The 23367-nt window shown below is 41.0% G+C and overlaps 1 protein-coding gene across 13 annotated transcripts in view; it reads right to left on the reverse strand.

The window, feature by feature from the left end:
- The window catches only part of pcloa (piccolo presynaptic cytomatrix protein a), a 57522-nt gene that overhangs the window by 24644 nt on the left and 9511 nt on the right, over positions 1-23367 (reverse strand). For 11 of the 13 annotated variants that reach the window (XM_056257531.1, XM_056257521.1, XM_056257519.1 and 8 more), the window contains exons 4-7: positions 12727-13050; positions 6025-10270; positions 4176-5728; positions 1248-3300 (exon numbers count right to left, since the gene is read on the reverse strand). In XM_056257531.1, coding sequence (XP_056113506.1) covers positions 1248-3300; positions 4176-5728; positions 6025-10270; positions 12727-13050 — 8176 coding nt within the window. Of the gene's footprint in view, positions 1-1247; positions 3301-4175; positions 5729-6024; positions 10271-10449; positions 11114-12726; positions 13051-23367 lie in introns of those variants that run through there. The other 2 variants (XM_056257522.1, XM_056257530.1) reach the window with 2 other exon arrangements.

Raw genomic sequence — 23367 nt, forward strand, 5'->3', positions numbered from 1 at the left:
TTTTGTGGTTATGTGATTGTTAAACCATATATTGTGTATGAATTACAATATTCGTGTTTTTTCGCAACGTACAGTACAGTTAAGTTCATGTAATTTCATCCATTTAGCAGTTAATGAGGGGAAGGGGCATGCAATGCATATCAACTACTATATTTTGATCTCATCAGTCTTAAAAATACTTTAAATGTCATTATAGGCAGAAATAAAAAAAAAACAAATATTAACACAAAGCTGAGAAAAAGCATAGCCCTGTCTATTTGAAGGCATTTATTAGTTCCTGGAGAGCAAAAGAAAGCAGATCAACGTGCAGAAAAGTGAACAAGTTTATTTAAAACCAGACAGGAAGAGACATGCAAATCACTTGTGCTATTTATTAAATGAACATCAAACATGCAAACACAAACTGGCATGATAATTACTCCAGGAAATGCTAGCAACATGCAAGAAGAGTATCATCTATCGTGGAGAAATAGATGTATGAGCTATGACATTTTGTATATAGGCTTTGGCTATAACATTTTCACTATGGAAGGAAACTAAAACTTTTTAAAATAAATTTAAAAATGAATGCCTGACATTATACAGAGCAAAATAAAATATCTCATCAATAGTATCAATAGTATTTTGTGGTTGAAGTTTTAAATAAAATTTGACATATCTATAAAGCAACCAAGAGGAAAAGAGATTCTGTGTAGTTACATTATGAATAATGCTAAGAAGATTTTGCTAGAAGGCACTTTAAGATAACTAAAAAGATGACTAAATCATAAACATATGCAGCTCAATTGTTAACAAGCAGCTTAACTAGAAATGTTGAGGGTCATAAGGCTATTCCTCTGCTACTGAAAAGAGAGATTTATAATAGGTATTTTTTTTCTCATTTATCCCACTCAGACAGCACATGTACATATAAACTGAACTTGCAGAGACTGAAAGCATGCACTATAAGTATTCACACAGAGACAAAAAGTCAGTCTTTGAAGAAATCACATGCAAAATGTTTACTTCAACTGTTACTAAACCATAGAAATTTTACTATAGAAAGCCAACTGGGAAATTGTGATTCTTTCATTAATTAAGCATAGGGCAATGAAGCTTGAACAAGACAGAAAAACATACATATGTAGAGAATTGATGCCTTCATATAGACAGGAATGGGCACTTACAGGATGAGACAGAAAAATAAAAAGCTGGAACAGTGTATGAAGAGTCACTCCAAGTGGACAGTCTGTGGACAAACAAATTACCTTCACTATCAGACATGGTGCCCTGCAGATCATCCATTAGCACATAGCCACGTCCTCTTGAAGTATCTTCTCTGAGATGTTGCTGTTGAGGGTCTTGGAGGGACATACATGACCCAAATTGATCACGGGAGTCGGCAGATATGGGTGGGAGCGGACCTGCAGATGCCCGTGCCATACCCATTGGCTGACCCACCGGGCTCAATGGGCTCTCTTCCTCTGAGTTCTGTGCCACAATAGGGATGCGTCCACGCCCACTTTGTACAATGGGCAGGCTTGTAGGTTTTGTCCTCCCTGATGGAGTCTGGAAAGCTGAGGTCTCTGAGGAGGGGTCACCTTCTGCTTTGAGCCTCAGAGAAGAACTTGAGATGTCCCTTTTAATGGACAGGTCAAGGCCATAAACAGAGGAGGGTCTAGAAGAAGGCCGTGACCTGCTTCCACTGGGGTAAGCAGAGTCTTCACCCAAAGAGGACCTCATGCCTGGGCTCAGATTCAGGCTTTGGCCCAAATTAAGTGAACCTGCCAAATTAGCTCCAAGTGTGGAGCCCAGGTATTTCTGCTGTTCAGCAATATTCTTGCGAAGCCCAAAGGTGATCTCATCCTGTAGAAGTCTGCTTGACCTGGGAGAAGCACTACTGGACCCCAAGTAGCTACTATAGTCTGCTTCTAGACCCCTGCTATCCTGGATTGAGGAATACTTGCCAATGTTGCTGGTGTTTTTGTGTTTCTGGTAGAGCATAGATGTTGGGAGTTGCTTAGCAGCCTGTTTTTCTAAAGTCAGTCTACTGATGCTGTACTTCTCAGTTTTAGGGTAGGCCCTGTAGCCTCCACTAGACACTCCAGTGCTGGGGGTATAGTGATGTGAGAGTCCAGCAAGCTGCTCTAAGCTTTCAGTGCCCCCTGTGCTTCTCCTGAATTCCTGCTTCAGTTGCTGTTTTAAAAGCTTCAGTTCAAATGGCTCTTCCATTGGGTCCTCTTCATCCTGGGCCTTACCATAGGAATGAAGTCTGGAGGAGCTGCCCAAGTAGTCTGTACCAACATCTGCAGCAGCATGTCTCAGAAGACGCTCTGCTTTAGCCAGCTCCCTCTCAGCTATGCCATAGCTGGTGGATGAAAGGCTGCCAGTGCTCTTTGCAAGTTCTTCTGCATCTTCTAAAAGCATGTAGCTCCTTGGTGTTTGATGTGGATCTAAGTCCGCATAGAAGGAGTCAGCAGATACATTGGACATTGGACTGACTGCCATGCTGTCAGCACGCTCTTCTAAGCTATGCATGTCAAGGTGGTTGCCATATTTTCCTCCCAAGTAAGATGAGGTGTCATAGTTGGCGGCAATCTTGGTAGAATCTAATTCAGAGAGGAGAGCAGCTTGTTGTCTGGCTTTCTGCTGGAGCAATAGCATTTGGTGGTAGCTCTGTTGTTGTGAGGCAGTCAGAGAAGGAACAGAAGAGTAGATGGACTGGGATTGGTATGGCGACTGAGGCTGGTACAGGGACTGCTGGTACTGTGGGTACTGGTACTGGGAATACTTTCCGTACTGGTCGTGCTTGGTCTGTGGAGGAACAAACTCATCAAGTTCTGACTGTGGTGCAGTACGTGGTCTCTCAAGCCCATGTCCGCTGGCCTCCTCTCCACTTCTCGTCTCACGAATGTTACTCACCTCACTGTCAGACATGTAGTCACGGTCCTCTGCAACACTCTGCAGATAAGCCCTTTCCCTCTTCTCCCTTTCTTTGAGCAATGCATCCTTTCGTCGGTTAATGCCCATCTCCAGGTATCGCAGCTTGGCATCAATCTCCTTTTCTTCCTCATCCAGTTCAGCTTGCTTTTTACGCAGTTTGGAGGACTCTCTCTCAACCAGGTCAAGCTCGCGGTCAATGTCCTGCAGAATTTTCGCTCGTGCCATGTTTGTGCTCCGGCAGAGACGCCGACGAGCTGAGCCAGTGGTGTAGGCTGTTTGTCCAGCATTGACAGCTTCTTCCTCAGACGGTGGGTTAGGAAGGGTTCTTTTAACTTTCTTTTGGGTGCCAGATGGAGTTCCACTTGGAGATACCTTTGCCTTTGGAGGACAAATAAAAATAATGTTAAATGACAAAACAGTTTTTTTCAGACTAACTTATCTTTAAGCTGAATTGTTCAAAGGAATAAATATAATGCATTAAATGCCTTAAAGATTGTTTCATAGAAGCACTATAAAAACAAGTAACCACACAACACTTGTGTTTTCCAGTTTGACTGAGAATGCTGCAATGCCTTTAAAGGGCATTCAATAAACACTGAAAATATTAAACAAGACAGCTAGCATGTCAATGACAATCAGGCCTGACAATAGGGCAATAAAATCTCCCACTTTATATTAAGTGGCTTTAAGTACTATGTACTTACATTGAAATTAATAATTTGATACAATGGACTTATTGAGTACATACATGTTTTTACATTGTACTTATATTTTAAAAATACCAGCATGTAATTACAGCTGTAATAAATTTATGTAATTACATTTGTAATTACACAGTTGACCCTTCCCTTACACCTTAACCCACCCTTAAACCCTTAAACCGACCCATACCAGCACACCTGTCCCTAACCTTACCCATATCACACCTCAATAGCAGCAAAAGTGTTTTACAATACAACATGAACACAATAAGTACATTGAACTTATTTTTCGATGTAAGCACATAGTACTTAAAGCCACTTAATATAAAGTGGGACCCAATAAAACAATAAATCAAAATCAATTGAGAACTGAATAATAGAAAGATATACAATTTATCAAACTGCTTCATGGCATTCAAAATTTGAAACCATACACTGAGAAAGAATTACTTAAAAAAGCAAGCAAATATTCAATGGAATTGCAGCATTTTTCAGAGTTGAGATGAAGCAGAGATGAATCATTAAAAAACTTATAAAATCATGTATACTCACAGAATAACCCTCAGAAAACTGGAAATTTGCTGCTGCCCTCTCTTCTGCAGTTGGGCTCAAGGGTTTGGGGTCAGACATTGACCTTTGTATGACCTTGGGTGCCCTAGGACTTGTTGGTGGACCTTTGGATAGATCTGTGGCAGAGCGTATTCTCTGTGGGCTTGTGTCTCCAAGGGATTTCTCATAGGACAAATACTCAAGGGATTTGCTAGGGGATACACAAGGGGAAATCGGAGAGTACAGAACTTTTGGGGATTTGGGAGGACCTGGAACAACCTGGAGAGTGGAGGCATCTGCTTTGAGGTGAGGGGACTGGCTTATATCAAGTGGAGTGGGGCGTCTCTTTGGAGAGGAAGTTCTATCAGAGTCAGGATAATCTACTCTAGCATCTACCTGCACAGAGTGTCCCCTTAGTGTTCCAGAGGAGTCTGTTTGTACAGAGATTTCAGTAAGGGCCTGAACTGAAACAGCTCCTCTTTCACCTATGCCATTTTTACCACCACGTGGTCTACTGCGCCTGCCTCGAGTAGGAACTTCCCAATCATCCTGGTCTTCATCATCTGTCTGTACACAGCTGTCAACACTTTTCTTTGTACTTTTCTTCTTCCTTCCTGCAGTGTAGGCCTTTTCAGTGTTATCCTCTTCATCAGTCTGACAGCCACTATCCATCTTTCTTTCTCCCACCAACACAAGAGCCTCTGGCAGGACTTCACTTGGATACATTTGCCTGAACTTCTGTTCCTCCAACTGCTGTCTGAGCTGTTCTTGGAGTCTTTGGATCTGCTCTAACTGCTCCTGTTGCTGAGCATAAGTCTCCTTTTGCATCATCAGGTGGGCCTGTCTCTCCTCTTCTTGCTGACATAGTATTTGCTGTTTCATGGCCTGGAGTTCTTCCAGCTCCTTCTGCACAAGAAGCTGTTCCTGCTCACGGAACCGCTGTATCTCATTCCTCTCCCACTCAAGTTCTTCAGCCAAGCGCTGCTGCTTCATCTTCTCTAGCTCAAGAAGCTCACGTTCCATCTGGTACTGTCCATCTCCTGGAACAACAGGTGAAGACAGAGCTTCTAAAGAGGCTGCAATTGCCTCAAGTGAAGCATTTGTGTAGGTGTCCAGTGCTGCCACTGTGGTGACTGTAGAAACTACATCTGAGAGAGTTGTGGAAAGGCCAGCCTTTGAAACACCAGTCTCCAGATTTAAGGGTAAGTTGCTTTGTTCTTCTGCTGTGGTTACAGCAATGGTTGAAAGAAAGCTGTGTGATCTAGTAAGAGGTTGATTCTGTAGAGTTGACAATGATGGCATAGTATCACTTGTGTGCATGCCTGATAGAGAATTGTAGGATGTGCTGAAGATAGAACCAGGCTGGGTGGTTATGGCATATGTAGAAGGAACTGGTGCTGCTACAGAAGAATAAACAATGCCATTGGAAGATCTTAGGACACTAGAAATCCCATAGTGGGTTCCAACTGCTGAAGTAATCCTGGCTTGTGTGTACTGTGGAACTGTCATTCCAGTGCACACTCCTGTTGATTTGCTTGAATAGTCCACAGCTTCACCTGTTAAAAGTTCATTTTGTTAGATTAAAGCTCAGCACATAAAAATAGTGCAATGGTAACAGCATCAAGGCATCCATGCACCATCCTGGGATGAAAAATTAAAACAGCAAAATGTATATTGAAAAGCATGCAGCAACATGCAGACACAACCAAAAAAAAAAAAAAGAGAGGAGCATGCAAAATTTCTTCCCAAAACAAGAGAGAGAAAAAAACAGGCATACAAAAACATCAGCTGGGAATAAGTAGAGGTAACTCAAAATTAAATTGAGAAGAAAGATCTTCAATCTCGTACTGACCTGTCACTAACATTTTTCCAGATGTCAGGTCTACAGCACCTTCAATGGCCTCCTTGTAATCAAAGCTATGCTTACTTTTATATAGGAAGAGACCAGCCTCAGCCAAGTTGGTGTCAGACATAGAGGGTTTAATGCCACCAAGACCTCTCATACCATAAGGAGTACGATCGTATTGATAATGGTCATCTCTGTAGCCAAAACGATCCTCTGGTAAAGGAGCTGAAGGCTGCTGAGTTGTACAGCTACTTGCAAAAGGAAGCTTATAGACTACATCACAGCAGACTGCTCTTCTTCCAGCAGTAAGATCAACTGGTTTTCCATCTTCCTCTGTAATTACAGCAGTGACCACCTCTGCAGTGGATCCATTCATTGCAACCATGGTCTGTGCAGGTTTTACTGTGGTGAGATCAACTGCACCTGATAAGCCTGTTTCTAGGCGAGGAGGTAAAGTTGCACCAATGCTATTGTTTGCAATTGTAGGAGCTATTGTTACAGGAACAGAGTGAGTTTTACCCATCGTTGTAGAGAGATTTATGGGTTTTTCTGGTTGAGAATCCACAGGCCTGTAAATAATTTGAGTCACAGGCTCAAAGGATTTAGCTGTTGTAAGTTGGAGAGGCATTGATGTAGACAGAGATGCATCACTACCATAAGCTACAGTGGCTGTGCATGTGAGGATGGTGATGTTGTCAGTAACCACTGAGACTGAGGAAGCATCAGTGCTTAGGTTTACTACAGATGACTGCACAGCACTTTGCTGACGTCCACCACCATCAATAGCAATGGACTGTCGTCTTGACTCAGAGGAAGACAGATCCACACCTTTCATGGATGTCTCTACATCTATCTTTGGGGTTCGAAGATCCACAACCTCACCAGGATGATAGGCATGGCCATTCTGCGCTTGAACTGGTTCGGGTTTTGTGTTTTCTTGAACAACAGAGATGCCAGTGGCTCTTGGAATGGGATGTGGAGGGGGTGTTCTTTCATGCACAACAGACACTGTGGTTCTTTGGACTTCAGTGGTAACTACCTGAACACCAACATTTGGAGTAATTGATTGAGGCTGCGTTGAGGCTGAAATAGCCTCGTATACGTGACTCATGCTAGAAACTACCTTCTCTGGACCACATATTTCTTGACTTTCAATAGATTCAGTAATTCGTGTGAATGCCAAAGGTACTCTTGTTGTTTGTGACTGTGGAGGTGGTTGAGGTGGTGTAGGAGGCAGTTTCTCAGGGGATTCTTGGCTAGGACTTATTGAGGCTTGAGTTGTGATACTTTCTGTTGGTGAACCGGGCTGAGATGGCAAAGTAATAACAACATAAGTGTCACGTAAAACCTTTCCAAACCTGGGTGATGTAGGGGACTTGAGGGGAGATGTGGTTCCCATCCTACTCTCTGCAGAAGGACTCAGATTAAGGACACTGTCTGCACTGCTTGTACTCAGTATGGTAGGTCTTGAAGGGGTGTGAACTGTAAAGGGTGGCTGAACACCAGCTATGGGTTTAGGAGCTATGGGAGGTTTAATAGTCTCTCCTGGTTTGTGACTAAAAGTTAGGCCTGCAGGGATGGAGGATGGCTTTGGTGGTACAGGAGGAGGAACATGGGGCTTGAAGGCTGGAGCAAGCGGCTGTCTAACTGGTACACTGTCCCCTGTGATTGGCATGCCAACTGGAGTAGTTCTTGGGGGGACCTGAGGTGGAGTCTTTTTGGGATACACAGAGGGTTTGGGCAGTGTTGGAGGAGGGAGGGGAGGAGGAACTGGGATGTCTGCTTGTTCCAGAGACGCAGCCCTGCGCAGTACTATGGGTTTGGGAGGAACTGGTGGAGCAGTTGATACGACACCAGGTATAGTAGATACTATATATTGTGGTACAGTGGACAAGGGTGATACACTTACAACTACTGGGGCTGACTGTCTTGAAATTACACTAGGAACTGGTGCTGTAACAGAGTCAATTTGAGTAGGGACTGGTGACTTGGACAAGTCAACAACACCTGTCTGATCAATTTCTACATCTTTATCTGTGGCATCCTGTGAGTCACTTGATATGGCAGGCAATGCTACTTCTCTTTGTAGTGACAGATCATCTACAACTGTCTCTGTGACTGATTTTTTCTGGAAAGCCTCATCCACAAGTGGTTGTGGTTCAGTCTTTGTAGCTGAAACTGTAACTTTCTTAGAGTCCTGTGTTTGATCAGAAATGCTCTCTTCGCCAGATTCCTCTTCACCTGATGAACACTGTGTCACTCTCAGATCAGGTATAGGCAGTATTCTTCGTAGGGGTGTTGTCTCAGTTTTCTCAACTTGGGCTACTGTTGACCCTTGTGCCATGCCAGTCAGATCAGGACCTGCTTGAGTTGGACTGGTTCCTGGAGTCAGCACTGCTCTTTGCTTCTTCAGAAGTTCTTCATAGGCTGCCTCTGCATCTAATAATGGTCTTCCATCCTTCCTAGACTGGCCTGTGTTGCTTGATGACATAGTGTCTTTGCTTGAGTCAGTATCGGGGAACACAGTTTCTGGTTTAGAAAAATCTTCTTCTGGCTTATTGTGTGTTTGCTCCTGTTCTTTAAGCATTATGTCTTTCTTTCTTTGCATCATGTCCTCATAAACCTCATCAGGTGATCTCAGTTTTTTGGGGGGTTTCTCTGACACAAAAAGCTTGTCTGGTTCTTGCTCACAGGATGCATTATCAACAAGAGACTCATACGCATAATCTTCTATCAACATGCCTCCATAAAGAGATTTTTTACCGGGTGGGGGTTTGTTTCCCTCGTTAGTTGGAGATTTGGCTTTGAGCATTATCTCTTCATATACCTCATCTGCACTTTTTAATGAATGCTTTCCCCTTCCTTTGAACTGATTATCAACATGTTGCTCATCTGTTGGAGAATACAGCGAAACTGAAGTTGGTAACTGATACACTTTTTGGACAGCAACAATCTTCTCTGGGAGTATCTCAAAGCTCTCTGGTTCTGACTCCATGCTTGGGGAGAGGTCTGAGCAGGAAGACCTGCGGATTTCCTCCATCTCTGCTTCCTGTCGTAGCTCTTCTGTGGGAGAAGCATCCTCAATAGGGGAGAGGTTGCTTGGTGGAGTTTTGGGCCTTTCTCTTCTTCTCTGTGCCCGTATCTCTTCTTTGTCTTTCTTTGACTTTTTTCCTGTGCCCTTTTGCTTCTCCTGTTCTCTCAGAAGCTCCTCCTCTTCTCGCAGCTCCTCTTCCTCTGATGAATCCTCAATGGTAGGAAGCGTCTGACCTGGCTGCCGGTGCTTTGCTTTTCTCTGCTGCTTGCCCTCACCACTAGACCGAACATGACTTGGGCTGCTGCTGTCACTGTCTTCATCAAGAGAAGACAAAGATGTTGGAGATGTTCCTGGGGTAAAACTGGATGCATGTAAACTGGAAGAGCCTTCACCTCTTGACCTGTCATCAGGAGAGTCTGTTAGGCTTTCTAGCTCACCGTCATCTGATGTCTGACGTACAGTTGCTGTACTGTTAAGCTCAATTGTTTTGAAATGCCGTATGCCAGCTCCACTGTCTACTGAAGGTTGTTCTCCTTTAGCTAGTTCCTCAATTTTAGTTACAGAGATAATACTCTTTTGTTCAGGCTCATCTTCTGGACTGAAACTACTCTTTTTGAGAAGACGTCTGGCCTTGCCCGATTCACTTTTGTCCTTTACATCTTTTTGTGCATTCTGTTCCATTTGCTTCTTCTCTTGATCTTTGATTTTACGTCTGGTAAGGCTTTCTTCATCAGACGGTGATGCATCTTCATCTGCGCTCATCTCTATGATCTGCTTCCTGATAAAATCTTCTTCATCCATTGGACTCTCCATTTCTACTTCCTTATCTCCAGAAGTATTTTTGCCTTGTAGTTTAGGGGAAGGTTCTCCCTCACTACTTTCCTCAAAAGAATCACCTTGAATATCAGTTGGAACCAGAAGCTTTTTCCGCTCTTTTTTTGGTGCATCGTTCCTTTGCTCTTTAGTTTCTTCATGTTGGTCATCCTCCGAGCTGGGTGACACTGGAGACATTGGCAACACCTCCAGTCGACGCTTGACCTTTGGAGTTTCAGTTTGTGATTCCTCTTTAGATGATGTCTGAGCCTCTAGGATTGGAAGGACAGTACTTTCCAACTTGGCCAGATCTGAAGGACTCATGGGGCTGCTTTCTCTATCTTTCTCGTTAGGCTCCTTCAGTAGCTCATTGTCTTTTATTGAGACAGCAGCCTCTTCTTTTTTCTACAAAACAGAAAATTAATTAGAATCTGAGCTGTTTTCAAGGCATAATAAAAACATACATTCATAAAAATGAGAAATGAAAAATAACTACATTAAAATAAACTTTGGGATACTATCTAGACAGTGATCCTACAATATGTACGTACAAGAAATACCTCTACAGCTACATGTACAGTTACCTCTCCAGATTCATCAATTTTAATAGGCTTTATCAATGGCTGTAGCACATCATCCTGTTTCTCTTGTGCTTCAGAAGTCAACTTCCCCTCCTCTGATTTGTTTCTTTCCTGTTGGCTAAATGTAGAGGATGGGGAGGCTAGTTCTACATCATGGTCTAGACTATGGGGCACACATTCAGCTGTAAATTCAAGTTCCGTTATTTTGGTAATATTCTGGTCAGTTACAACCAGTGCTTTTTCCATCAGCTCCTCACTGGGTAATTTATCTTTCTCTCTAGATATGGTAAATGTTACAGCAGGGGTTTGGGCTTGTTGTGTAGACTGCATCTCTTCAGACTTAATTTCAATTACTGCTTTTATGTCTTCCTTCTTACTAAACACAGGGGATGAAAGGACTATTTTCTGGTCAGTAAAACCCTTTGGTATGGCAGACTGTTCTAGAGCCTTTTCAGTCATAGAGTCTGGAATTTGCCCATTATCCTTCTGTTCTGGCAATACTCTTTCTACCACCTCAGTTACAGAAGGAGTTTGGGTTTGTTGTGCAGACTGCATCTCTTCAGGCTTAATCTCAATTACTGCTTGTGCATCTTCACTCTTACTAACCACAGGGGATAAGGGGACTTCTTTTTTTTGGTCAGTAAGACCACTTGATATGGTAGACTGTTCTATAGCCTTTTTTATCACAGTGTATGAAATCTGCTTAATTTCCTTCTCTTCAGGCAATAATTGTTCTACCATCTCTGAAACATTTTTATTATTAACAGAGGACAGTTCATCTCTAATGACTATACATTCTTTCTTATTCTCTGTAATAACAGCATCTGACTCTGTTTTTTCCTCATAGACTTTATCTCTTTCTGATGTTTTTTTGTCTGGTTTGGGATCAGCCTCTTGAAAGGCTGGAGAGCATGTATCCCCCATATTTTTATCTTCTCTGTTTGTATCTGAACTAATACCTTGTTCAGAGAAAGTGCTTTCAGGACCAAATTCAAAAATGTTGTTGTCAGAAACAGTCTGGATAGTGACTTTCTGTTCTGCGTTCTCGATCATCTCTAAATCTCCACCTGCTTGATCTGGCATACGTTTTTCCAGCTTTGTTTTATCTGTGCTCATCTGTTCCTTTTCCAGTGGCTTATCCTCTTTTTCTGCAAATAGCTCTTTAGTGCACTGCTCCTTTGGATTACATTTTATAACATTTACAAATCCATTTGCCAATATTTTTTCTGTGAAGTTGAGCTCAGTAACTGGAGATGGTGAGGGCATACCTAACTGTATCTGTGATGTGTCCTCTACCTTTATCTTATCTTCTATTATACTTTTTTCAGAGATTTCATCATTTTTATCTACAGAAGTATAATTTTCCATAAGATTAGAATCTTTGCTAGTGACTTCTGACTTCTTGAATGGGTCTTTTATCTCTTGCATTTGTACAATAAGCTCTTCTGTGTCACATACATTTAAATTGTTTTGGGGGGTTAACTCTGTATGGTCTTTAAACTGCTCTGCTGTTAATTTGTTTTCTAAATTGGCCTCCTCTATGACCACATGTTCCAAATTTTTAAGTTGATCTGCTTTATTTTTCGGCTCTGCAGATTCTTCTTGATTGGTAAAGTTATGGGATAGGTGATCATCACTGCACTCAATCCTTGGTGCCTCAATTTGTACAGAGGGCTCAGGTTTCCTCTCTGGCACATTCCCTATGCTACTTTGATCAGGATCAGTAGTTGCTGTTTTGATAGAGCTTTCCTTTACAGACATGTTATCTACTGCATCTACATTTGAGGGTAGTGTGAGCTCTTCAGATTGTTTCTCTCCAGTCTGACTGTGTGGTTCCTTGCTTATAGGAGAGCATGCATTGGGCTCTGTCATTTCAATCTGTGGGGCTGTCTCTGATGTCTCAATGGATTGTGTCTCTATGTCTTTCTCTGGAATAGCTTCCATGTCACTAACCAGAAGGGTCTGAGTAACATTATTAAATATAGGGACTTCCTGACTGTTTTCAGGTTCCGTTTCAACTCTGTTAGCGTATTCTGGCTCTTGGACCTGGCAATGTTCTGGCTCACTTTTCTCTGCTTTCTGTACCTCTGCAGGGGCCTCAATTTGTTGTACAGTTTCAGCCTGTTCTACATTTGCCCCTTTAACATCTGCTGTCTCTTCTGAAACATAATGTAAAGGAGGGGCATCTTCCCTAACTATTTGCTCAGGTGGAGTCGTTATGCCCTCTGCATTTTCAGTCAGGGTGCCAGGTGCTTGTTTTTTGCTCTCTTCTGGTACTACCTGTGTACTCTTCGGTATTGGCTCTGCTGTAACCCCTTGTTCTGTATCTGTGTTTTTGACATCTTTAGCATCAACTTTGGCTGAGACTGGCTCAGACTTGTCATCCAGGGCCTGAGTAATGCTGGGCATCCGTGTTAGCCCTTTGGCAGGGGTGGCAGTGGGTGCAGGAGAGGAAGGCATGGAGGATACGGCACGGGCTGGGGAGGAGGGAGGAGTGGGTTCATGTTTGGCTGGTAGCTTGGATGGAGAAGGTGGAGGTGGCATATCCCCAAGTTGCCCAGAGAGAGCCCTTTGTGTCTGGCAGTTTAGGCAGAGCCATTCTTTCTGTAAAAAAAGAAGGAATAACAGCATATTTGAGATGAAGTATTGAAGATGAATTGCTATTTCCATCCTCTGATTCAGTGATTTTTCCATGTTGACCAACACAGTTAACTAATAAAACCTGTAATGCTACAGCAGAAGGATAACTCATTCTATTTCTGGTGTGCTTTTTAAATTTATGTAACTTAAGAGATTGTTCATTTATTATTAATAGTAATGGGATGAAGCTTTATCAGCTCAATGTCAGAAGAAACTTGTTCAGCAAAAAACTGCACCTGAACTACAGTTTAAATATGCCAATATATGTGTGGGGTGAACACATATACATTTGTATGTGTGGAGGTGGGTGTATTTGTCTTTCTGTTTAGACGAATGTCCATTGATATTGTGGAGTAAAACAAGCTAAAAGATTAAGCAGGTTTAGCCAGTGCTATGGGGATATATGGTAATTCTCAAATTTAGGATTGACAAAGTTGATGTTTCTGATGGAAAAGATTTACAGCAAATGTGTCTATTTGAAGCTAATTAAATCTTCTAGAAAACACATTTGAAAATATAATAAAGGAAATGCGGTCTATAGTTGTTTCTGGAAACTAGCATCCTTTCAGCTTAATTTACTTTGAGAGACCACATGGGAAAAAAATCCATCCCCCACTCAAGCCATGAGTGTGATTTGAACACAGCTCAATTAAAACTAAACAACTGTTTATAATGTCTGTTTCCCCAAAATGATTGCAGCCCACAGGAATTTATTTAGAAGATTTCAAAGATATATTTTCTAAAAAAAAAACACTGAACCTTGTGACGTCAAGAAGAGCACTCCTTAACACTGGATGCACCACAAATGGTAACGTCAGAGATGAATATTACATGTTCGTGGGGGATGTAGATGCCACATGCAGGCAGTCCTCTCATGAGGAATCATGCCCCACTGGCTGACGTAAATCCAGAGCGATCTATGTTAGGCTTCAGTGCTGAGGCATGCTTAGCTACGTTGTGGCGCTTCAATGGCTTAGCTGCAGGGTTCAGTCTAATTCTAGAGGAGGTCTGGGATCTCTGTGCCATGCGAGGGCAAAGACACTCTGAGAAAAGGATATTTCATTCCACACACAATGGCAATGCTTAATACTGTATGTTGTGTACAAAGACAGTTCAAGGACAAAAACACAATCCTAATGAAACCATATAAGATGAAAGATAGATGTGATTGTAACTTGTATTTCAGCATTATGTGGTAAGATACATCAGAAGCGAAGGAAATATTATTCTTATCCTATCTAAGGAAACATGACCAACAATTAAAGAGCAAGAAGACGAAATGTTAAGTTACATTTTTTTTTTTTACTTCTGATGGTGAAGAAAACAAACAAAACATTTTTTAAAAGACTTTCAAACAGTCAGGTCAACACTGCATTAATATTCCCTGAATCGCATCATTACCAGTCATAAAAATGATGAGCAAAAACAGATGTCTGCTCTCGCTTCTTATGCAGCTTGAAAATAAAACATGGACAAGAAAATTGCAAAAAAAAGGTTGTACTCAACTCCTATTCATGTAATTCATCAGCAACAAAGCAATCTGCCCATGTGCCAAATAAATTACAAATTACAGATCAAATGGAGGCAATGTACTGTAGCCTGAACGGAAACACATCTGTTTGACTTGCAGGTCACAGACTTCAATTATGAAACATCAATTTTGAGTCATTTAGTTTAATCTCTGGCCACTAAACACCTCTGCATGATCTGGCTAGCATACTCATCATGTGTTTTACTAGCCTCACAAACTGAGGCATTAAATCCAGCAGCCTTAGAGGTGAAGAGAATGTGACTGATGCAAAATAATGAGAGTTTAGGCAGTCACATGATTTGTGGCTTGGGCTGAAAACACTGCTTGTCTCCTCACCACTCATTCTTTCATATTTGCTGAGTTTGCAGACAGGGATATTAGACACAGCTAAATGAAGTTTTTATGAGGATCTATATAATATATTTCAGACTTCTTTGGAGCACCTCAGGCTGCTGATAAGGGATTGTGTCTCAGATTTATTACAGGTTATTTGGAAGGGATATTTACCACATTGGATGTACAGCAGAGAAAAATGGGTATGGAAGAAAAATGCAGGTTAATGCAATGGCACATCATAATTTTATAATTTTTTAAAAAGTGTAATTATATCCCATGAAGTTTGAATAAAAAAATGCAATCACAGCACAGACCAATTTGATAAAATAACTACTACAATAGAGCCGTATTCATGAAAATAAAAATTCCAAAAAGTAGCGTAAGACAAAAAAAAACCATCCTATTCTTTCGAAGAAATCCATCTCTCTTTTGTAATGTGATGCCACTTCAACAGGGATTTTAACTGCTTAATTACAAAAGCTGCAAAAAAGGTTTTCCCACATAAAATTGGGCTATTCCTTCTATGGCACAAGAAACCTGACTAATTCAAGAAAACTGTGCTTGAAAATCCTTATCCAATGAGCACACGAGAGGTGGGTGTGCTCACTCTCAAAGCCAGAATTTGTGAATGTGTGAAATCCGTTGATAAAGGTGTGAAACAGAGCTAAATTTAATAAAAGCCCAAAGAGTACGACAAGCTTATTTTGCTAATGTAATACACTCCCTTACAAAATGTAGCATGTCAATTATAGTGTCTGTCAAAAATTGTTCTTTACAGTTACTTTTTACAACTGTAAAAAGAATATTAAAAGTAATACCCTCAGTATAAGCATTTAATCAGTATAAAATGCTTTCCAAATCTTTGTCAATTTAAATAATTTTTTGATGCCAGTGGCCCTAATACAAATTTACCACAGTTTTACTGCCGTGACAATAACAGCGTTTTGGTGGAATCGGTGGTTACCATGTAGAATTATCTAAATGATCAGTTATCAGTACACACAAAACATAGATACTCCAGTTGTACTGTAAGTATATCTAGACTTGGATAAACGGAATTAGCCTTTCTTAATTTATATATTTTTGACTGGCTGAAACCAAATGAGTATTTCGGTCTAAATGAGTCTACTCCGCCAAGATACTGTTATAAGCATGAGCCCCGTCTGATCGGTCGTGGCGGCGGTGTTGCAACAATCTATAAAGATATTCTTAATGTTTCTCAGAAAACAGGTCACAGATTTAATTCGTTTGAAGTACTTATGCTAAATGTTACGCTCTTAGATGTAAGAAAGAAATCCATATTATCTCTAGCCTTGGCTACTGTATATAGACCTCCAGGGCCATATGCTGAATTTCTAAAAGAGTTTGCAGACTTTCTCTCGGATCTATTGGTCAATGTCGATAAAGCAATAATTGTTGGAGATTTTAACATACACGTAGACAATAAAAATGATGCGTTAGGGGCTGCGTTTACAGATTTATTAAACTCCTTTGGGGTCAAGCAAAACGTCCGTGGTCCCACTCATCGTCTAAATCATACACTAGATTTAATTATATCATATGGAACCAATCCAACTGATATAGATATTATACCGCAAAGTGATGATGTCACTGATCATTACATGGTAACGTGCATAATACGTACTGCTGAAATATGTCATGTTGCGCCACGTTATAGACCAGGCAGAACAATCCTTCCAATCACTATAGATAGATTCTCAAATAGCTTACCTGATCTATCTCAGCTGCTTAGTGAACCCAAACAAACAGATGAACTAGAGGAAATGACTAGCAGTTTGAGCACCATTTTCACTAGTACATTAGATATTGTTGCACCAATTAGATTAAAAAAGGTTAAAGAGAAAACTAAAGCACCCTGGTACAACAGTGTTACGCATGATATCAAGAGAGAAACTCGTAACCTAGAGCGTAAATGGAAACAAACTAATTTAGAGGTCTTTAGAATCGCGTGGAAAGACAGTATGTCACGTTATAAAAAGGCTCTAAAAACAGCCAGGGCTGAGCATCTCCGCAAACTAATAGAAAATAACCAAAATAATCCAAGGTTCTTATTTAACACCGTGGCTAGACTAACAAATAAACAGACATCACCAGAGCAAAATATACCGTTACAGTTTAGTAGTAATGATTTTATGAATTATTTCAATGAGAAAATAGAAAGCATTCGAAACACAATTGTAAATGTACAATCCTCTATGGTCTCTTATGCTTCAACCTCAATTATGGCCCCTCTAGAACAACTACACCGCTTTGCAACGATAGGACAGGAAGAGCTAAATAAACTTATTATTGCATCTAAACCAACAACATGTTTATTAGATCCAATACCCACTAAACTACTGAAAGAAGTGTTACCTGTAGTGGAAGAGCCTCTTCTCAATATTATTAACTCGTCTTTATTCTTAGGTCATGTTCCAAGAATATTCAAGTTGGCAGTAATAAAACCTCTCATTAAGAAACCGCAATTAGATCCAAATAACCTAGCAAATTACAGACCCATTTCAAATCTTCCATTTATGTCCAAAATACTAGAAAAAGTTGTATCCGCTCAACTGTGCTCTTTTTTGCAAGAAAATGATATCTATGAAAAATTCCAGTCAGGATTCAGACCGCATCATAGTACAGAAACTGCGCTAGTTAAAATTACAAATGATCTACTCTTAGCTTCTGACCAAGGCTGTATCTCAATACTAGTCCTACTTGATCTTAGCGCCGCGTTCGACACTATAGATCATAAAATACTCTTGGATCGACTACAAAACTACACTGGTGTTCAGGGACAGGCATTAAGCTGGTTTAGATCGTACTTATCTGACCGTTATCATTTTGTCTCTTTACACGGGGGAAAATCAAAGTTAACGTCAGTAGACTACGGAGTACCGCAAGGATCGGTGCTAGGCCCTCTGCTATTCTCAATATATATGCTGCCACTTGGTAATATTATAAGAAAACATGGAATTAATTTCCACTGTTATGCTGACGACACTCAATTATATATTTCATCACGACCAGATGAAAACATTACCTCATCTAAATTGACAGAATGTCTCAAAGATATAAAATGCTGGATGACGCGTAATTTCCTGCTATTAAATTCAGATAAAACGGAGGTATTACTTATTGGTCCAAAAAACTACACACAAAACCTCTTACAATACGACTTTAATATAGAAGGATGTCCTGTTACTTTTTCCACTACAGTAAAAGACCTGGGTGTTATACTAGACCGCAACTTGTCTTTCGAAAATCATATTTCATATGTTACAAGAACAGCCTTTTTCCACCTTAGAAACATTGCTAAATTACGTAACATGGTATCTGTTTCTGATGCAGAAAAGTTAGTTCATGCATTCATGACCTCGAGACTAGATTACTGTAATGCTTTATTAGCTGGTTGTCCTGCATCTTCAATAAACAAGCTACAGTTAGTCCAAAATGCAGCCGCTAGAGTTCTTACTAGATCAAGAAAATATGATCATATAACACCGATTTTATCATCTCTGCACTGGTTACCTATTAAGTTCCGTATCAATTACAAAGTACTACTACTGACCTATAAAGCCCTTAATGGTTTAGCTCCTATGTACTTAACGGACCTTCTTTCGCCCTACAATCCACCGCGTTCTCTAAGATCACTAAATTCAAGGCTTCTGGTCATTCCTAGGATATCGAAGTCCACGAAAGGAGGGAGGGCATTCTCGCATTTAGCTCCAAAACTCTGGAATAGCCTTCCCGATACGGTCCGATGCTCTGACTCGCTGACACAGTTTAAAACTAGACTAAAGACGTGTCTCTTTAGTCAAGCATTCACATAATGCTTACCTTTTAGTCCTCTGCTATGCCATACGGAACCGTTTGCCACTGAAACTGCTTAACGCACCAGTGGGGCTCGACAGCCTTATAGACAAACGGGTCGGTCCGTATGGTTGCGGTTGGGTTGCGGAGAGTTTGGGTTGCGGAGAGTTGTGAGATTATGGTTTTCTAACACCTACTCCCGTGTAATGGAAATCATTATGAACATCAGCTATGCTAATTATTTCCCATCTGCCTTTCTGCTGTTATCTCGGGACGCTTGTCCCGAGAAAAATGGCGTTCGTAGGCTCCAGTTTTGTATCCTGCCTCTCACGGGGATTTCGGATGCCCCAACGCCTGTGATGAGAAGACCAACGCCTGTGAAGAGACGACTCAACGCCTGCGAAGAGACGACTCAACGCCGGCGTTATGCTATCCCCTTAATATTACATGATTAACTAAATGTATTTTTTCCAGGTACTTTCTGATATGCACTTACTGTAAAGCTTCTTTGAAACCCTATGATTGTTAGCCAGAGGAGAACTGGCCCCTGACTAGCCTGGGTTCTCCCAAGGTTTTTTTCTCCATCCAATCTGATGGAGTTTTGGTTCCTTGCCACTGTCGCCTTGCTTTTGGCTTGCTTAGTTGGGGATATTTAATATTCAACAATATTATTGAACTGTGTTGTACTACTTTCATGTTATCACTGTGAAGCTGCTTTGATGCAATCTGTATTGTGAAAAGCGCTATATAAATAAATGTGACTTGACTTGACTTGAATGTGACCAAATTAAGTATTCAAGTCAATTTGTTCTGTTGTACACACAGAAAAAGCAAACAGATATGAAGTCATATTTTCTCAATAACCTTTCCACACACTTCCTCCTCCAAAGTCTAATATCATTCGCCGCCTCCTCTCTCACTCTCAACTCTCTTTCTTTCTCTCCTCCTCTCACATCCGCTACCCCTCTTCCTCTCCTTATTAGCTACAGTAGGTCTGTGTGTGAGGTTCATACATCCTGTTAGACTCTGTGTTGGCATCATACTGATTTCTTGGTGCTGTCTGCATGGGTAAAATGTGCCAGTTAACAAGCGTAGCGTCAGTTCTGGCAGGTCACGTTAGTCAAGCTCGCATCAGCTGACTCTCAGCTGATCCACGTCTACCAATAGGAATACAACGCCTATCACTGTATACATATATAAGCTCTTTCAGTATTATCAGCAGCTATGGCGTTTTTTAGGAGCTAATTACCCTCCACCATCCCCAGCTCCTCCTCTCATCCAGTCAGTATGGCATTCTGATTCCCCCTGAATCAGAATAAATTCTCGAATCATGTTGTACTTTAAAATCTTGAATTAATGATATCTGCAATACATTCATGTTGGTTCTGTTCTGTTTACCCTAAGGGGGGTTATTGCTGCTCTTATCCATGCTAGGTTGCATGGATGCGAAGGGAGTTCTCGCCCAGAACGGAACCATACCGCCTATCCAAACTGTATGATAATGTCGATCGTATTTGACGATAGTTGTCCTGACAGAAATCATTATACTAAGCATCTGATGCATATTGAGACTAACACCTTAACACATAATAAAATAAATAAAAGACACAATCTAGATAGTCTTGCATAGGAATACCTTCAGACTGACGGCAGTAGGTCTGGACTTCATCGCTGCTTTTATTGGCCAAGGGGCCACCAAAGTGGTCACTGGCTTACACGTAAAGCAACCAATCACAGTTTCGTTCAGCATCATGTTTAGGGGCGTGAAAATATAATGTCGATCTCCTTACAATAACAGACCTGGGTGTGAAACCAAAGACTATTTAAATAGAAAGACGGTTCACTCCTATTACTTACGAATGGGAGAGCCAATTGCTGATTGGTAAAGTCATTGCATCACTGCAGCTGCCGTTAGAAGAAACCTGAAACTTGCGCTTAGGACTGCACATGCGCATTGGATGGTCTAGCCTGAAAACTAAGCGTTTTTAATGCTATTTGAGCATAAGAAACAACATTTGACCGTTCAAGTCAGATTTTGTTGCTGATTTGAAATGTTATTTAATTGCAAGTTCGGCAAGCAGTTTTTGAGATTTCAGGATTCTCCCATTAAAATAGATAGCAGGACTTGGTCTTGGATTTCCGAAAAAGCTGCCTAGAGGCGTTGCAAATATGCCCACAGAGTGAAAAGACTTTTTTTGAAGGGGACTTTGGTAAAACTCTTGGACATATTTTTTTTTAAAAAGTCTATGCTGCAAACTTCACATACTTTTGAAAATCCATCATTTAGTCGATCCTGATAAGAGCTCATTGTCACACTTGTAAACATGACGGCTTTCTTCCTCTATGAGGGGGTTTGTCATCACAACGGCTTTGTTTCCAGGCAGATCGTTATGGAACGCGACACGCATCTCCCCGACTTCGAAACTCCTGAAGTGCTTCCAATTTTGTGTGACTTATGCATCAGATGTTCAGCCAACGGTCCGTGGGCGTGACGTCTTGAGGCTGAGACTAGACTCTAGATAACTCACTGTATCTGTGGACTACAAGGTGATTGTTAAAGTCCCCATTAAATAAAGAAAAAATAAAGTTTTATATCAATTAGTTTGGAAGTCAATTTAATGCTAGTGTAGTCCTAAAAAGGTAAAATAAATAAATAAAGTAACATTAAGTTTAAGGAGATATACACATTCAAATTTGTGCCTCTCTTTCTGGATAAAATAAAATAATAAAATAAAATGCAGACAGTCACTTCTATGCACACACCTGTTTTAAAGGGCCAGCATGACAGATGGAACATAAATGTATTTCTCAATGGCAACATTGCTGTCTTTGTACACCAAGAGCTTGGTTTAATGGACAGAGTGCCTAGTGGCTGTCTCTCCGCCATGCAAGCACACACAAAACACCTTCACATCTAAAAATACGACTCCTTTTAAATCATCAGGGAGAGGATGGCACGTGGTGGACACTGGAGGAATGCATCTGGCCTAAAACGAGCCTTTCAAGCTCAAAGGAAAACACACACAGTCACATACACGGCAATAAAAACTTGCTGCCACAAAGAGGACCATCTCCCATAATGCTCTGCAGTCATTCTTGGTTCTGCCTCTACCACTCTTTTGCCACTCTGGCTATTTTTGCCTTAATGTATAGAGAGGCACAGCTTTGTCTGTGAGACAGACAGACAAGTGGAATAACGGACAGATAGATAGGACTGAGAAAACATGCAATTTAAGTCGCACAGTATGATTAAACCAAGAATAAATAATTAATATCAAAAACTCCAGATAGAAATGAAGTGAACAAATATTTGGTCCCTCAGTGACAGCTCATCTACATTCATGTGTAGATTAAAAGACCCAGAATATCTGCTAGAAATGCATGCTAGAAATCAGAAGATAGCTAAAGATAAACAAAGCAAACATCATAATCAAACAGACAAGCGGACAGATCTCCATGGTGATGGAAGGCACACAGACACACACGTCTGTACACATTATATAAAGTGATCAAATAGACAGATAGGGAGAAGGCTCTGTAGCTATGGGAACAGAACAAGCAGATAGAGGAAGGCTGCATATGAAGTCTTGCAAGGCAAGATGTTTAACTTCTCATTTCTAGACAAAAATATAATGTAAACATTTATGTCAATGTAAACAGAAAATTGTATGTCTACAAGACGACATTCTAAATGAAAGTTTGGGAGGAGCTTGTTCATCCATCTGATACTCTCAATGGCCTCGTTTACACCTGGTATTAAGATGCATTTTGGTCGATCGGATCACAAGTAGACGAGGCAGACACATACCTGTTTACACCTGGCGTTTTAATCCATCTATTTTGTCCACTTTCAATCACTTCTGTCCTGATTTCTTCGAGGGGAGGGTCTATGGGCGGGTAAATGTATGTTTTATTTCTAGATCTTTTGATCTAATGGACAAAATAAGCTTGTGCAATTTACATATGAAGGCGCCCGGAGACAACAGAAAAACACACGGAGAGCATTAGCTTTCGTTTCTGCTCTGATAGACGCAAGACCACGCCGAACACTGTGAGTGTGTGTTAGAAATCAGGTATGGTGAAAGAACATTGTGCTTGGTATGTTTTTCGTCTTCAAACCAAATTTGCTACTTCAGCCAACAAAGTTAAAATTCCGTCTGGCTAGCTAGTTCCATAATGTTTGCGCATTAGTTCAGCAGGCGGAGAGTAGGTGAGCGTTTACACAACGAAAGCAATCCGGTCAGATGTGAACTAAAGAAATGCATATTTTAAGATGTGTATTGGCAATATTATTCTCTACTGAAACTTAAATGCATCCTTTTTTATCAAGCCTGATTCAAATCAGGTCAAATGCAGAATGCAATCTCGCCTGCTCTACAGCTATAGAGAGACATCACAAAAGCTTAAAGCAGTGCTGCTGTTGGATGCTCAGATTCAGGGAGGTGGTGGATTATGTAAAACTGGAGTTCTGCTCTGAGGTAGGCCACACAGTGCTATATCTGACCCCGGGGTGGAAATACTGAGGAAGGGGAGTCAGCTAAATCTTTTAGGCTGGTGGAGTGGGAGGTGGATGGGTCACAGTAAGCGTGAGCGTGTGG

Source organism: Rhinichthys klamathensis, unplaced genomic scaffold (genome assembly GCF_029890125.1).
Source record: "Rhinichthys klamathensis goyatoka isolate OS25496 unplaced genomic scaffold, OSU_Roscu_1.1 h1tg000139l_1, whole genome shotgun sequence".
Classification (NCBI taxonomy): domain Eukaryota; kingdom Metazoa; phylum Chordata; class Actinopteri; order Cypriniformes; family Leuciscidae; genus Rhinichthys; species Rhinichthys klamathensis.